The sequence below is a fragment of the Solanum lycopersicum genome, chromosome 3 (assembly GCF_036512215.1).
Source record: "Solanum lycopersicum chromosome 3, SLM_r2.1".
NCBI classification, from domain to species: Eukaryota; Viridiplantae; Streptophyta; class Magnoliopsida; order Solanales; family Solanaceae; genus Solanum; species Solanum lycopersicum.
In genome coordinates, this window is record NC_090802.1 from 61,951,179 (window position 1) to 61,965,853 (window position 14,675).

Genomic DNA, 14,675 nt, shown 5'->3' on the forward strand with positions numbered 1-14,675 from the left:
GATACGAGAGACTAAAAGAAATAGTCCTGAATTTAAAAAATATTTCAGGCATAAACTTTAATGTCTAATTTGATTATCAAATTTAAAATAACTTATCCCATAATTTATTTAGTAAAACTTTAGGATCGAACCACGAGCAAAATTGTATACTTGTCCAAACCTTATTTTGTTAATCGAAATATCTTTCTATTTTTTTGTAACATCACTGGTTTTATTGAAATTGAAAATTTAATTATTGAAATTGAAGATTTAATTAGACAACGACAAGAAAAGAAAAGAAAAAAAGAAGGCAATGGGCAGTAGGTCATGTGAGCACAGCACCGTGTCCCCAACGTGTTGCCTCAGTATGAATCCGCATAGCAAGGGCCCAGTTCGATTTATAGGCCTTCCAGTGTCGACACACTCTGATAAAATCCACGTGTAGCCCTGCGGATCTACGATGCATCGGCCCCTGCTCTAGATGTGGGATTATTACGAATATACGTAAGGACACTCTAGAAAATTGTATAGTAATAAAAAAATCATAATTAAGCCGTTGGTTGCCTAACACTTAATTAATAACCGAATCAAAATTAATAGGAGGACTAACTTCTGCATTTGATTATTAGCAAACGTTATTCGAACTCTGATTCTCCATTTTTCCTTCAAACGCCTAGGGTTTTGCAGCTACGATTCCGTTCAGAGGAACAAACAGAGCACGACGCTAATTCAATTCTCTTTCAAATTGTTGTTAATTAATACGGTAAGAGGTTGTTAACTACCAATTTGTTATGGTTTTGCTGAATTGATTGACATGTTATTGACGAACTATGGAGTTATATATGATCACGTTACTTTCTTCGTTTTGAGCCATTTCCTGATTGTCGGTTCGTTCATTATATATCAGTGTAACTACTTTTTTTTTTGGTTTAATTTGCAATTATTTCTAAGAAATTTCGTCGGAAATGGTTTTACCGATTCGCTACACCAATCTGCTTTTTCTCAGATCAACCAATTAGCTCGAGAAGCAAGTCCAGCGTTTTGCTTCAATGCGGTATAATAGTTGTGAAGTGCAATCTCTTGTGCAAAATATTACTTGTAATAGTCTATGCGGTATTTTTCCGCTTGTATTTTTGGTGTTTGGACGCTAACTCGATTGATTACACAAGATATCTCTGGGTATTTAGTCGACTACGGTCATAACTCGTAAAAAATGAATAAAACGGTAGGAGACATAGGGAGAAATCACCTGTTTTTGTCTATGCTAGATTTGAACATAGAACTCATGGTTTTCAGTCCAATTTACTAGGCTAAACCCTTGGGAGCAGTTTTACTTCCTGGTTAATATTTGGTAAATGAATTTCATGTTCAGTTTTTACCTTGGTCAATATTATGCTAATGTTACATGATCTCAGCTTAAGGTTTACTGGAATATTTGCGGGTACTGTCTGGTATAAATGTTCCTCTTTTCTTTGGCAGGTTATTTTTTGTTTCTTGTTGTGTTGATTCAAAGGTTTAGGGCCCTTCAGGGGTCGAAATGAACTTAAGCAGGATTCCGAGGATGTGTTGAATTGAAGTATCATCATCTCTGGACAAAGGTTTCCAAGTGTTGTCGTTATACTTAATAGCAAGTTAATATGTTCGGCATAATTGGGGAAAAATGAAACTCGACATAGGATACTAACATCAGCATGTCTTTAGATTGTGGTAGTGTTAAGGAGGTGCATGATGCTATTATTCGTAGCCTGATGCTCATCTAGGTTTGTATTTATACTAGCATATGTGTAATTGTGTATAGAGTATGGAAATATAGAATTCCATAATGGAAGATTACAGAGAATCAGAGTTTCCACTTCTTAGCTGGATCAGCAAAAATCCTTCTGAGATGGCAGAATCCCCTCTATTTATTCTCTCCTGTTTAATTGCTGGTTTAGTAGGAATTTTAACTATATTTTACACAGCTTTCCAGTGGAGAAGGAACATAAATGGTAGTTGGATGAAAGCCATAGCCAGGTCAAAGAAAAACCCCAAAACAAGGAATAAGGTCCCTGCAGCTCCTCATACTTGGGCTTTGGAGACTGTTTCTCGAGGGAAAAGTTTAAAATGCTGTGTCTGTTTGAAGTCCATTTCTCCATCTCAGACTCTTGGTCCAATTGTTGCTTCAGAAAGATTTTTTAATCGTTGCAGCATATGTGGTGCAGCAGCTCATCTGAGTTGCTCATCGAGCGCTCACAAGGATTGTAAATGTGCATCTATGTTTGGATATCCGCATGTGGTACATCAGTGGGCTGTGCGCTGGACAGAGGTAGCTGATCAACCTGATGAATCTTATTTCTGCAGCTACTGTGAAGAACCAAGTTCATTTCTTGGTGGATCCCCTATATGGTGTTGCTTGTGGTGTCAGCGCCTAGTTCATGTTGATTGTCATGCCAATATGTTCAATGAAACAGGTGATATATGTGACCTGGGCCCTTTCAGAAGGCTTATTCTATCGCCGCTTTATGTGAAAGAGTTGAACAGGGGAGGACTGCTGAGTTCTATCACACAAGGTGCCAATGAAATTGCTTCTTCAGTCCGCGCTAGTATAATAAGTCAAAGCAAGAAATACAAGCACAGTAAAGAAAAACATGAGAATTTGACCTCTGCAGAGACAAGCAATGGTGGTGGTGTTGGGGACACAACTACTGAATGCACTGCTGATTCTCATCAAGTGAATGGTAATGGTAATATAGATGAAAACTGCAATAGTGGTGTAAATATAGAGGGTGCGGATCAGCAGCAAGACGGTGGTGTTAAAAAGTTGATATCTATACCCAGCTTCAAGAGGAGTTCATCCATTAATCAGAAGGATGAATCTCAATTAATAGGGCAGAAATATGAATTGACTGATTTGCCTCCAGATGCCAGACCTCTGCTAGTTTTTATAAACAAGAAAAGTGGAGCTCAACGAGGAGATTCACTTAGGCAGCGGTTGAACCTTCTATTAAATCCAGTTCAGGTGAGGTGAAGCTCCTTATCTAGTCACTGTTCTTTTAGCATCCATCTTATGAACTACTTGCTATCCTATCCATGTGTAGAGATGTGTCAATCAGCTCAACAATTACATTTTTGGGAATGTTATCACCATAGGTTATTATTTGATTCTTCTGTCTTTAAAATGGCTTAGAGAGCTTGTAGCTGCTGGAAAAAATCCCATGGGTCTTATTTCATGCGCAGTCTGCTTTTTCTCCCCATGCTTTACAAAGTGTTCCACACATTTCTATGTACTATTGTAAATTGTGTGCCACCTAACAATCTACATTATTAAAGATTGACTTATCTAAACATATAACTAAGAAAACCACTTTTCTGCATAAAATATGTTTTTCGTACTACTAATATAGTGTAAATCAAAGCGAACTCTTTTCTTGGTCTTGTGTTGAATGGAGGTAGATCTTGTTAGGAAAAGGAACAAATATGGTATTATATGATTACATTACTTTTTACCAGGTTTTGGTGTGTCCAGCTTGCTAATTTCCTTTTTGTGCGACTTGATAATGCCTTAAGAACGTCATTAAGGATACAACTTGTCAACTTTTCTGCATAAGATACTTTTTCATACTACTAGTATAGGTGCAAATCAAAGTTCACTCTTTTCTTGGTCTTGTGGGGAATGGAGGTAGATCTTGTCAGGAAAAGGAACAAATATGGCATTATATGTTCACATTACTGTCAAACCAGGTTTCGGTGTGTCCAGCTTGCTAATTTCCTTTTTATGCGACTTGATAATGCATTGAGAGCATCATTAAAGATACAACTTGTCTTTTCTGTTTAAATACCTCTTATGTGTTTTAGCTTCTAAGTAGATTCATGAATATTTTCCAGTGAGCCTGTGTTTTGATCTGTGATTTTCCGTTTATGTGCTGTTTAGGTCTTTGAGTTGAGTTCAACCGAAGGACCGGAAGTTGGTCTGCATCTTTTCAGAAAAGTGCCACACTTCCGGATTCTTGTCTGTGGAGGTGATGGGACTGTTGGCTGGGTTTTGAATACCATAGATAAACAAAACTATGTTTCTCCTCCACCGGTGGCAATACTCCCCGCGGGGACGGGAAATGATTTGGCTCGAGTTCTTTCCTGGGGAGGTGGTTTAGGGTCAGTTGAGAGACAAGGTGGTCTTTGCACACTTTTGCATGATATAGAACAAGCAGCAGTAACTATCCTTGATCGATGGAAAGTTTCTATAGTAAATCAGCAGGGAAAGCTGCTTGAACCCTCGAAGTTCTTGAACAACTATCTTGGTATGGTGACTGATCTTCTCTAAGTGGCAAACAATATATTAAATTTGTATCATTGGAGAATATTATGATCAGTATCTCACTACAATTTTATTCTCTATTATTATTTCCTTGCAAAATTTGATGAGTGTCCCCAATTGATGTTCCAGGGGTTGGTTGTGATGCAAAGGTTGCATTAGAAATCCATAATATGAGGGAAGAAAATCCTGAGAAGTTCTACAATCAGGTATGCAGATTATGTTCCATAAGATCATGTGAAGCATGATAGTTGGGTTTGTGGATTTTGGTTCGATAAAGAAATAGGTCTATGGTTTTCAACAATTGCTTGGGTGGTCGATGTGTCTGATGATGAATTTATATGTGTACCATCATAAGAAAATTGATTTTGGTTTGCACAAAACAAACAAACTAGTTGCCACGTAAACCATAAGTTATGTTCCACAAGAGTATCTGAACACAAATTTGGGTTGTCAAATTTGGTTTGATAGAGAATCTTCTGTAGCCTCAAACTTGTGTTATGACAGTCGATCTAGTGATGATAAACCTTCACGTATCTTCATACAACATCATGATAAAATTAGTGTGGGTTATGGAGAAAGGAACACATTAGTTTCCCTTTCAACTTTACTGTAGTCTTAGGTTTATGCTATAGTTTCAGGGCGTTCTGAGTTCCTGTTGAGGTGGTTTCGTGACCCAGTTTCTTGGCAGTTTCACCATATTTCTTCCTGATATAAGTTGCCTCTGTTGTATGTGGAAATGAAAGTCATTTAACTGTTCACATATGGAATTACTGTGGATAGATTTGTATGCTTGTAACAGTCATCTCTTCCAATTATATTTCATGGAGTCAGCCTGGTTACTAAGGTTCTCTATTACATTATCTTCAAATAAGGCAAGTAGATCTATACTTATTGGAGTTTTCTTGGTTAAGAAGAATTCTTCAAAGAAGAATCTGGTTTTGTGGAACGTAGCTACCATAATATCTCAGACCTAGATGTTTTCGTCATTATTAGGGTGGATGTTTTTTTGTCATATCAAGTGTTTTTGGTCTCTGTCTAGACGAGATATGACACATCTACTGCACATTATCTTAGTCCTAGCGTACTTCAGATGCAGACTGGTTAACTGCAGCTTGATGTTTCTAATTTATAGCCTTGAATTCTGTGTGCACATTCCCTGTTCATGTATTATGGTGCCAACTGTAAAGCTTCCCCGTTTGGTTTAGTGTGTTGACATTATATGACACTCTGGCTATGTCAGGATTATGTGCATATGTGCATGCTTGTGATACTCATTGATTTTTGAAGATACTTATGACCGAGTATAAAGGGTTATTGAAAATCACATTGATAGCTTCAAATCTTCTGTCGTTGCACTCTTACTATCAATCCCTTTGAGGGGGTTGGTGATATATATGTTTCTGTATGCTCTGCTATCTCTAAAGCATGTTAGAATGAGTAGACATGTTCTATGAAAAGGATCACCGTGATGACCAGTTCAACTTTTCATGCTTCTGCTGGATAGACTCCATTTTTTATATTGGTCATCCTGTTGTTATCGTCCCCAGGGATTTGATCTAGCAGTAAGAGCAGGGAGTGTTGGGTGGGTTTAGGTGCACATCATGGTCTCAAACCTTGCCTCAGACAGAAATTGGTTATTTAAGGATTGAGAGGAAGGCCCATAATGTAACTATCCTCAAACTGTGCATATCTATTCTAGTTCTATCATCAGTTTTATGGGTACTAAGAGAAATTCTAGAGAATGCTTTCTATCTTGATTTCTTTTTCTCCTTTCTGAGGGATAAGGAGAGAAGAAAGTGCCACTTTGGAGTTCCAACAATTTGCCTGTGTTGGTATCTAGGTGGTGATCAGGTATTTTCTGAATCCTTATGTAAAGTAATTACAGAAGAGATTCTTTCAACAAAGATGTGAGCCTGGATATACCCCAGAACAATATTTTGTTTTACCCCGATATATATTAGCAGCAGCCGATCATTTGATTGGGTTAAATTTGGAATGGGTGTAGTTGATAATGTGAATCATGTGAAAAATATAAGCCAGGTGAACTAAGATGAAGTGCAGAACATCCGGTCTGCTTTCCTTTGTGCAACATTAAAATTAGTAAGGATATACTGGAAAAAGTTAAATAGCAAGACAAATCCACCTTCCTCCATGAAGATGAAATAAATTCTACACCAAGTGTATTATAGCAAGCTAAGTCCATCCTGTTAGTGTGTATACTGAACTGGGTAATCACGGCCTGTACTGGCTAATAATGTGGTTTTGCGTATGCCATTTTGTTACGTTAAGTTCTGCTGACTATGATAGTTTTCTTATTTTCTTTTTTATGTAGTGAACTGCATCATTTGTGTATTGGTCTTGTTTGTGGCATTTGTATGGAATTCTTGGCCATATATTACTGAGTTGTACTCCATGTAATTATTTTTTTCATATGCATTCGTGACTGAAATTCTTTGCAACAATGTTGCAGTTCATGAACAAAGTTCTTTATGCCAGAGAAGGTGCCAGGAGTATCATGGATTGGACATTTGCAGATTTTCCGTGGCAAGTCAGGGTGGAGGTTGATGGTGTTGAGATTGAAGTTCCTGAGGTGGTGTCAAAAGGCTGAACTGTCCTTGTGGAAAATACATTTGAATTATGAATGCTTGGTTTTTTTTAGTCATTTGATATGTGACTCCCTTCAGTTCATATTTTTCCAAATTTCGTAGTTCATAAAAGATGCGGAAGTATTAATCAACTAACCTGAAAATACTACTAATAAATCTTCCATCATGGAGAAGTGATAAAGTTTATATTGGAAATTTGGTGATGATTCAGTGTTTTCGTCTTGGAGATGTTTAGCAAATTATTGCAGTCTTGAAACTACTTAAGTAACTTAAAGATCATATATCTTTAATGATGAGTTAGTGACTTTTTGACTTGATCTCTAGGATGCAGAAGGTGTTCTTGTAGCCAATATTGGAAGCTACATGGGTGGAGTAGACTTGTGGCAGAATGAAGATGAACACTATGACAATTTTGATCCTCAATCCATGCATGATAAGATGCTGGAGGTTGTTAGCATTTCTGGAACGTGGCATCTTGGGAAGCTTCAGGTATGTAGGAAAACAATTTTACACACATTAACTTGGCACAAATAATTTACATGGTTCTTGAGGGAACTTTCTAGTGTGTTGAACTAGCTTCCGCTTAGGCAGTTGTTTGCAGATGTTTAAGGGTAAAGCACTTTTTTTGTCTCTTTATTTTTGAAGAATGAATTAAATCCTGGTTAAATGTGTCCGTCTCTTGGTTTATGTATAGATGTTAATTCAATAACACAGCAATTTGCTTCTTGTATCGCCAAATTAGATGCCAACCTGGCGTGCTTTGTCTATTCGATCTTCCGCTGCCTTTTAGTTTCATCTTTGTGATAGGGTTACTGCTCGTGCAAACAGGTGGGGCTTTCCAAAGCTCGGAGGCTTGCACAGGGTCAGTTGATCAAAATTCATCTTTTTGCTGCATTTCCTGTTCAAATAGATGGTGAACCTTGGTATCAGCAACCATGTACATTGACAATTACTCATCATGGACAGGTTGATCCCATCACATTTGCATATTCTTGTTTCTTTTTAGCCAAGAGTTGACAACGTTCTCGTCCAATTTATCGCAACTGCTACAGTATCTGAAGTATGTCCTTTCTGCTGAACTACAGGTCTTCATGCTGAAGAGGGCAGCAGAGGAACCTCTAGGTCATGCAGCAGCAATAATTGCTGATGTGCTTGAGAATGCCGAATCCAATCAAGTGATCGACGCTTCACAGAAGCGGGCACTTCTTCAAGAAATGGCCATCAGACTTTCTTAGACATCAAAACAGTGATTTGTTAGTTTGCAGCAGTAAGTCAAAGTTTTGTATAAAACCCATGTCTTCACACACACACACACCGTCTCTTTTTTTTTTGCATGTTATTTCTTTTCACGTGTAAAATATACTGTATATGGAAATTAGAATGCTTGTTCAGTTGTTTGTATAAAAGAAAGCACTAGTCAGCGTACGAGTGAAGAGACGAATGTTATGATTTGATTTTCGCGGTTCTTATCTTTGTTTCCTCTGCATCAGTCCCATTTCTGAGCTATTTTTCTCATTTTGAGCAATTTTTCTTGTTTTAACCACGAGAAATTATTGTACTACATCACTGAATTCAAATGTACTGTACACAATTGTTTTCTCTTTAGTTTAAATTTAATAAACAATGCAACGTTAACGTAGTACTCTGCATATGATCATAACAAATATCAAGTGATCGGTATCGTAACATTCTCTTAACATGTGGAAGGAGTCAAAACTGAGCATAGTTCAATTTTAACAATAAAATACCCAAAAGTGACATTATAGTCGATTCGACCAATTTTATGATAACGATTTGACTTAATCAAACAAAGTGAAGTCAATACACTTGTTTAATTGATATGAAGGAAGGATTTAACAAAAGTCATTTTTCATATTGATTATTCTTTCTATTTAGATTACGTCATTTCTGAAATTGATTATTCGTTTTACTTAAACTTCACTTTTTTGTTAAAGATAAATAGGAATTATTTTTTTGGTACACTAAAATCGAAAAATTTACAAATGTTTTTTGTTGAATTTTTTCATAATTTATACACACCGGGCAAGAAATTAGATAGTAAGTTCAATCTGTTATATGTAAAAAAGAATTCTCATTGGAAGATAGGACGGCAAGGGCCATGATCATGCCATGGCTTGTTTGTAAAGCAATTAGCACATGCAGCCGTTTCTTGTACTTCTCCTTCTATATATTTGACCTAATTCATGGATCAATCTTTTCTTTTATTTTTGAAACTCGAAGTACCACTAAAATTGTCTATTTATAGGTTATTGATCTGTATCATGAAAATAATTATTAATATTTATATTAGATAACTGTTTATAAATTTTTTTTCCCTTTTTAGAATGCATGACTCTTTTTGAACCAGATCAATGCTAAATATTTCGTACACCAAATTATTTTTATTTTTAATTAGTAGAAGTAGAATAATTGGTGCATTTTTTAACAACATACTCAACTATACCAACTCCTTATGATGAATAACTCAACCCAAGAAAGAATATTTATTAATAATTCATCACGCCATAAATATTTTGTAAAAAAGAAAAGAAAAAGTAAAGCTTGATGATTAGAATAGAAATTAGAAACACAACAATGAAAAAACAAATAATTTGAATTTAGTTTTCTATATCATGGTAGATAAAATAAATAAGTACCTGTTAAAAATTTCGGACCAATTAAAATTATTTTATTTTAAGCCAAATGCATAGTAAACGTAAAATTTTAAAAAATACCAATCTTTTGAGTTGTTTTTTGGCACTTATAAGAATATAAAATAGTAATAATATGGTTCATAGATCACGAAGAACTAAAATATTTGATTTTCACGATTCTAATTATACTTATCAAGAGCCTAAATAAAAATATTTTGATATATTCTATATGCTTTAGTTTTAGACTACAAAAAAAGAAAAATTTTCTTTACTTTTTAATTAGACTTCGTATCAAATAAAAAGTATACATTAATCATTAATGTCATCAGATTTTTAATTTTGCATTAGTAGTTCTTACTTTTATGCATTCATCTTATTAAGAGTATATTCATCTAGAAAAATATATTACCAATTAGATGCATTTGAAGGTGCAATTGTAATATCTCTAGGTACACCATTACTCATTACTTTAATTAGCGTAATTTCACTGTCTAAATACTTTCTAATGGGATGATTATTTATCTTATGAAATATAAATCATTTTTAGCATTTATTCATAATGTTAATTAATATTAATAATACTTGATATGAAACATTTTCAATTTTCATGTTTTACTAATCAAGAAGGAGAGGGAAGATTTACCTATTAATATTCTTTTTTGTAAGTACATATAATATTTTGCCCTTCCTTTTTGGATCTTATTAAAAAGTCGAAATATTTAATTTCGCATTGTCCTTTAAACAGGTTAAATTTTAACTTATATCCTTTAAAAAGTTTAATTTTTAATCTTTATTCTTAGAAATCAAACTTATACATAACATAACATAAGTTCTCTAAGGACATGAACACGAAATATAACTTGTGAAATATTATGATAAATTTTTACACGAATCCTATTTTGAATGTGTTTTTTTCTTTTTTCCTTTTTTCTTTTATATGCTACTCATTTAACAAAAATTTATAATCAAAATATCTTTATCTATCTCCAGTAGAAATTAAGTTATACCTTTGATATTATCATGAATCTTATTTTTGTCTTTAGTTAAAATTTTCAAACCAAAACGTTCTCTATTTTAAAGAGTTATAATCAAAATCAAACAGTAACTCTTATATAAAATATTTGAGACCTCTCAAAAGAAAATGAAGAAGCAAAATTAGTTTATTTTGTAGTGAAGTTAAAGCTTCTGCAGCAACTTTTTATTTTTTGACGTCAATTTTTCAGGTACCAGCACGTTTGATCTCAGGTTCTGTTGCCTTCAAAGCAAGTTTTTGATTTTCTTTTTATTTTATAAAAAAAAATAATTCTTTTTGCTCAATCATGCTTAATACATGCTCTTAATCTTTCTTTAATCACACTCAAATGCCTCTTCTGAACAACCATTTTCATGAACTTTGTTTAGTTACTGTGTCAGTCAAAAAAAACAATTTTCTTGTTCGGTTACAATGTAATTTCCACATGAAAATTACACCTGCTTGCCTCTGTTTTTTCATGCTTTTAATTAATTTGGATCCACAAAATAAGGAAATTTTTTTTTTTTTTTTGTTTTTTTACAGCTTGTTTTACTTGGGATTTGTTCAAAATCCATTCTTGAAAATTGAGTTTATAGGGAAAGATTAAACAAAAATGTGTTTTTCTTTCTTTTGTTAAATGGACTTTTTTTTTTTTTTTTTTAATTTTGTGATGGAAAACCAAAGACGTTTTTTAAAATACTTTTTTGAACATATCCTACTTGGGTTTTGTTCAAAATCCATTCTTGAATTGAGTAAAAAGATCAAATTTGTGAAAAATATAATTTTTTTTTATCGGAAGCTTAATTGATTGGCTATTTAAATTTTAATTTATTGATAATTCCCTTTCACCTGCCCCTATGAAATGGAAAAAACAACTCATATTTTAGTTTTCACCTTTTATAAATAACAATATCATATCTAGTGAAATTTGATAAGTAGGGTGACGATACCGTGTAAGCATACTTAATGTTCTTTTTTTAAACCCCTTTCCAATTTATTTTTTTACTCCCTTTGTGGGAGCTCTCACCCCTTTTGCTCCGTAACTCTAACTCACAATCTTCAAACGAGAGGTGCTTATCATCTGAGAAACTTGCTCTCGTCAACCCTTTTCTAATCTATTCCATTGTAATTTTGATAGAAGTATTGTAGAAAAAGTTGGTAAAAGTTCAAATTGAACCTTGATTGAGGGGTTGTTGTGAGAAATAAGTCCAAAGTGTTAAAGTCTTTGGTTTATTTACTAGAGGTAAAAAGACAGAGATGGTGGAATTTTCCTTGTTAGTTACTGAAAGGTCCCTCTTGAAAACGTGTTAAACATTCCAAATCAGACTTTAAAATCTTACATATGGCACTTTACTTAGTTTTTGAGAGTCCATTGGCACACCCTTGGTCTCTTTGCCCATTATATAAAGTGGTCCTTTCCATTTCTTTGAACCATCACTGAGTCCCTTTTGATTGATATTTCAGTGTCAAGACATATCTTTCTTTCTTGTGATAATTTTCCACTTTTCTAAAAAAGTTAGTGGGAAGTCCTGTTGAGGTAACTTTTCTTGGTCTATAGTTCTTGTTTTGTTTCTCCTTGCAAGATTTCTAGTTCAGTTTTTATGTTTTACACTGTCTTAGTTTTCTCCTTTCTTTGTCATCCATTTTCAGCATTTTCTTTGTCTATTCTTGTGCTTCCTAAGGTAGGGATAAGGTTTGCGTGTAATCTATCCTCTTCATAGGCTCGGACCCCACTGTGCGATTACACTGGTTATGTTATGTTGTTGCTGTTGTGTATTCTTGTGCATTTCTAATAAGATCATGTCATCATTTTTGTTTTTGTGTCAACTGCTGGTGGTAACATTTGCTTTGATACTACATATTTGTGCATTTGATGATGCTTGCGAGGCTAAACTATTTGCAGAACTCCTAATATATAGTATCAGCTTTGTAATAGTTAAAATGACACATCTTGAGTATGTAGACGCGACCGTTTTACCGGGGCATGAGAAAAAAGATATATGGAAGTCTATCTAGTTCTCTTTTTATATTTTATTCAGAGGATTTATATATGGATTCATATTCTGGAGACTGATTAGGACACTGGGAGAATATGTTGGTTGTTAATTGGATAAATGAAAAGGATGTTCCTTGGAATATGATTCCTCTAATAGATGCACTTCACTTTTCATTTTACTAATGCATGTTCAAGTCTAGTGATGACATCTAGACAGCACTCATACAGCTCTTTACTGGATGGATTTCTTGTTTCTTTACAGGCTATGGTTACATCAGACCACACGGAGAATACATTCTGTTTTGGTTATAAATAGGATGGAGTATATCGCCACTTTTATCAGTCCTGAATATAGTTCTTTCCTGTTTTTCCAGGTTTCATACTAGAGGAAAAGATGGTGAAGATCTGTTGCATTGGAGCTGGATATGTTGGTGGACCAACTATGGCAGTCATTGCCCTCAAATGCCCCTCAATTGAAGTGGCTGTTGTTGATATCTCTGTTGCCCGAATCGCAGCATGGAATAGCGATGAGTTGCCTATCTATGAGCCTGGACTTGATGATGTGGTGAAGCAGTGTAGAGGAAAGAACCTTTTCTTCAGCACTGAAGTAGAGAAACATGTCTCTGAAGCAGACATCATCTTTGTGTCGGTTAACACCCCAACAAAGACTCGAGGACTTGGAGCTGGAAAAGCTGCAGACCTTACATACTGGGAGAGTGCTGCTCGTATGATAGCTGATGTATCCAAGAATGATAAGATTGTAGTGGAGAAATCAACTGTTCCGGTTAAAACAGCTGAGGCAATCGAGAAGATCCTCACTCATAACTGTAAGGGAATTAACTTTCAGATCCTTTCGAATCCAGAATTTCTTGCTGAGGGAACCGCAATTCAGGATCTTTTTCATCCAGACCGTGTTCTAATTGGAGGAAGAGATACCCCTGAAGGGCAAAAGGCAATCCAGACCCTCAAAAAAGTTTATGCGCATTGGGTCCCTGAAGACAGAATCATCTGCACCAATCTCTGGTCAGCTGAGCTCTCGAAGCTCGCTGCCAATGCCTTCTTGGCTCAGAGGATTTCATCAGTTAATGCTATGTCAGCCCTTTGTGAAGCTACCGGTGCTGATGTTACACAGGTGTCCAATGCTGTTGGTAAGGACAGCCGAATTGGACCCAAATTCCTCAACGCCAGTGTTGGTTTTGGGGGTTCATGTTTCCAGAAGGATATCCTCAACTTAGTTTACATATGTGAATGCAATGGCCTCCCAGAAGTTGCCAATTACTGGAAGCAAGTGATCAAGGTGAATGACTATCAAAAGAGTCGTTTTGTTAACCGTATGGTCTCCTCCATGTTTAACACAGTTTCTGGTAAGAAAATTGCCATTCTTGGATTTGCCTTCAAAAAAGACACAGGTGACACTAGGGAAACTCCTGCAATTGATGTCTGCAAAGGCTTGTTGGGAGACAATGCTCACTTGAGCATATATGATCCACAGGTCACTCAGGAACAAATACAAAGGGATCTTTCAATGGAAAAGTTTGTCTGGGACCATCCAACTCACCTCCAGCCAGTGATTCCTTATGGATTGAAGCAAGTTAACGTGGTGTCCGGTGCTCACGAGGCAACAAAAGACGCCCACGGTCTCTGCATTCTCACTGAGTGGGATGAGTTCAAAACACTTGATTTCAAGAGGATTTATGACAACATGCAAAAACCTGCATTTGTGTTTGATGGTAGGAACGTTGTTGATGCATCAAAGCTCAGAGAAATCGGGTTCATCGTCTACACCATTGGGAAACCTTTGGATGCATGGCTCAAGGATATGCCAGCAGTGGCATAAGAAACTTCAACTTCCTATATTCCCCTGGTTTAAGCACTAGAAATGAGAGGAAGATCCAATTCTTTCAATTATTCTTTTTTCCCCCAGTCAGGCCATATACTTCTTATTCCTATTAAGCATGCTTGAGAATATGTTTCTCTCGATTACTTCTCTTTCATTATAAATGGTTGTTTTCCCAGCTTATAATATAAATCTCCATATAGTACAATAATAAGAAACAAATGTTGTGATTTACTTAGGCATTACTTCTTGATATGTTTTTTAACTCATATAATCTATCTTTTCTTTACCAAAACA

General features: G+C 35.3%; 2 protein-coding genes across 8 annotated transcripts; both read left to right on the forward strand.

Annotated features, from left to right (window-relative positions):
• The first annotated feature begins 438 nt into the window (after positions 1-438).
• Positions 439-8,348, forward strand: LOC101256961 (diacylglycerol kinase 1-like). 4 transcript variants are annotated; one of them, XM_010320540.4, is made up of 9 exons: positions 492-742; positions 1,459-1,739; positions 1,941-2,977; positions 3,890-4,256; positions 4,403-4,479; positions 6,744-6,863; positions 7,204-7,368; positions 7,708-7,845; positions 7,965-8,348. In XM_010320540.4, the coding sequence occupies exons 3-9, from the start codon at positions 1,976-1,978 to the stop codon at positions 8,112-8,114; spliced, it is 2,019 nt and encodes a 672-aa protein (XP_010318842.1). In that variant the 5' UTR covers positions 492-742; positions 1,459-1,739; positions 1,941-1,975; the 3' UTR covers positions 8,115-8,348. The 4 variants fall into 4 exon arrangements, with proteins under 4 accessions (XP_004235974.1, XP_010318843.1, XP_010318842.1 ...); XM_026030109.2 differs by having other exon boundaries at positions 1,459-1,577; XM_004235926.5 differs by having other exon boundaries at positions 439-742; positions 1,459-2,977.
• Positions 8,349-10,638: 2,290 nt separating this feature from the next.
• Positions 10,639-14,612, forward strand: LOC101261402 (UDP-glucose 6-dehydrogenase 1-like). 4 transcript variants are annotated; one of them, XM_026030111.2, is made up of 2 exons: positions 10,639-10,756; positions 12,916-14,612. In XM_026030111.2, exon 2 carries the CDS (start codon positions 12,936-12,938, stop codon positions 14,376-14,378), a length of 1,443 nt encoding a protein of 480 aa, XP_025885896.1. In that variant the 5' UTR covers positions 10,639-10,756; positions 12,916-12,935; the 3' UTR covers positions 14,379-14,612. The 4 variants fall into 4 exon arrangements, with proteins under 4 accessions (XP_025885896.1, XP_069151428.1, XP_004235990.1 ...); XM_069295327.1 differs by having other exon boundaries at positions 10,684-10,778; XM_004235942.5 differs by lacking the exon at positions 10,639-10,756 and adding an exon at positions 11,893-12,082.
• The last annotated feature ends 63 nt before the right edge of the window (positions 14,613-14,675 follow it).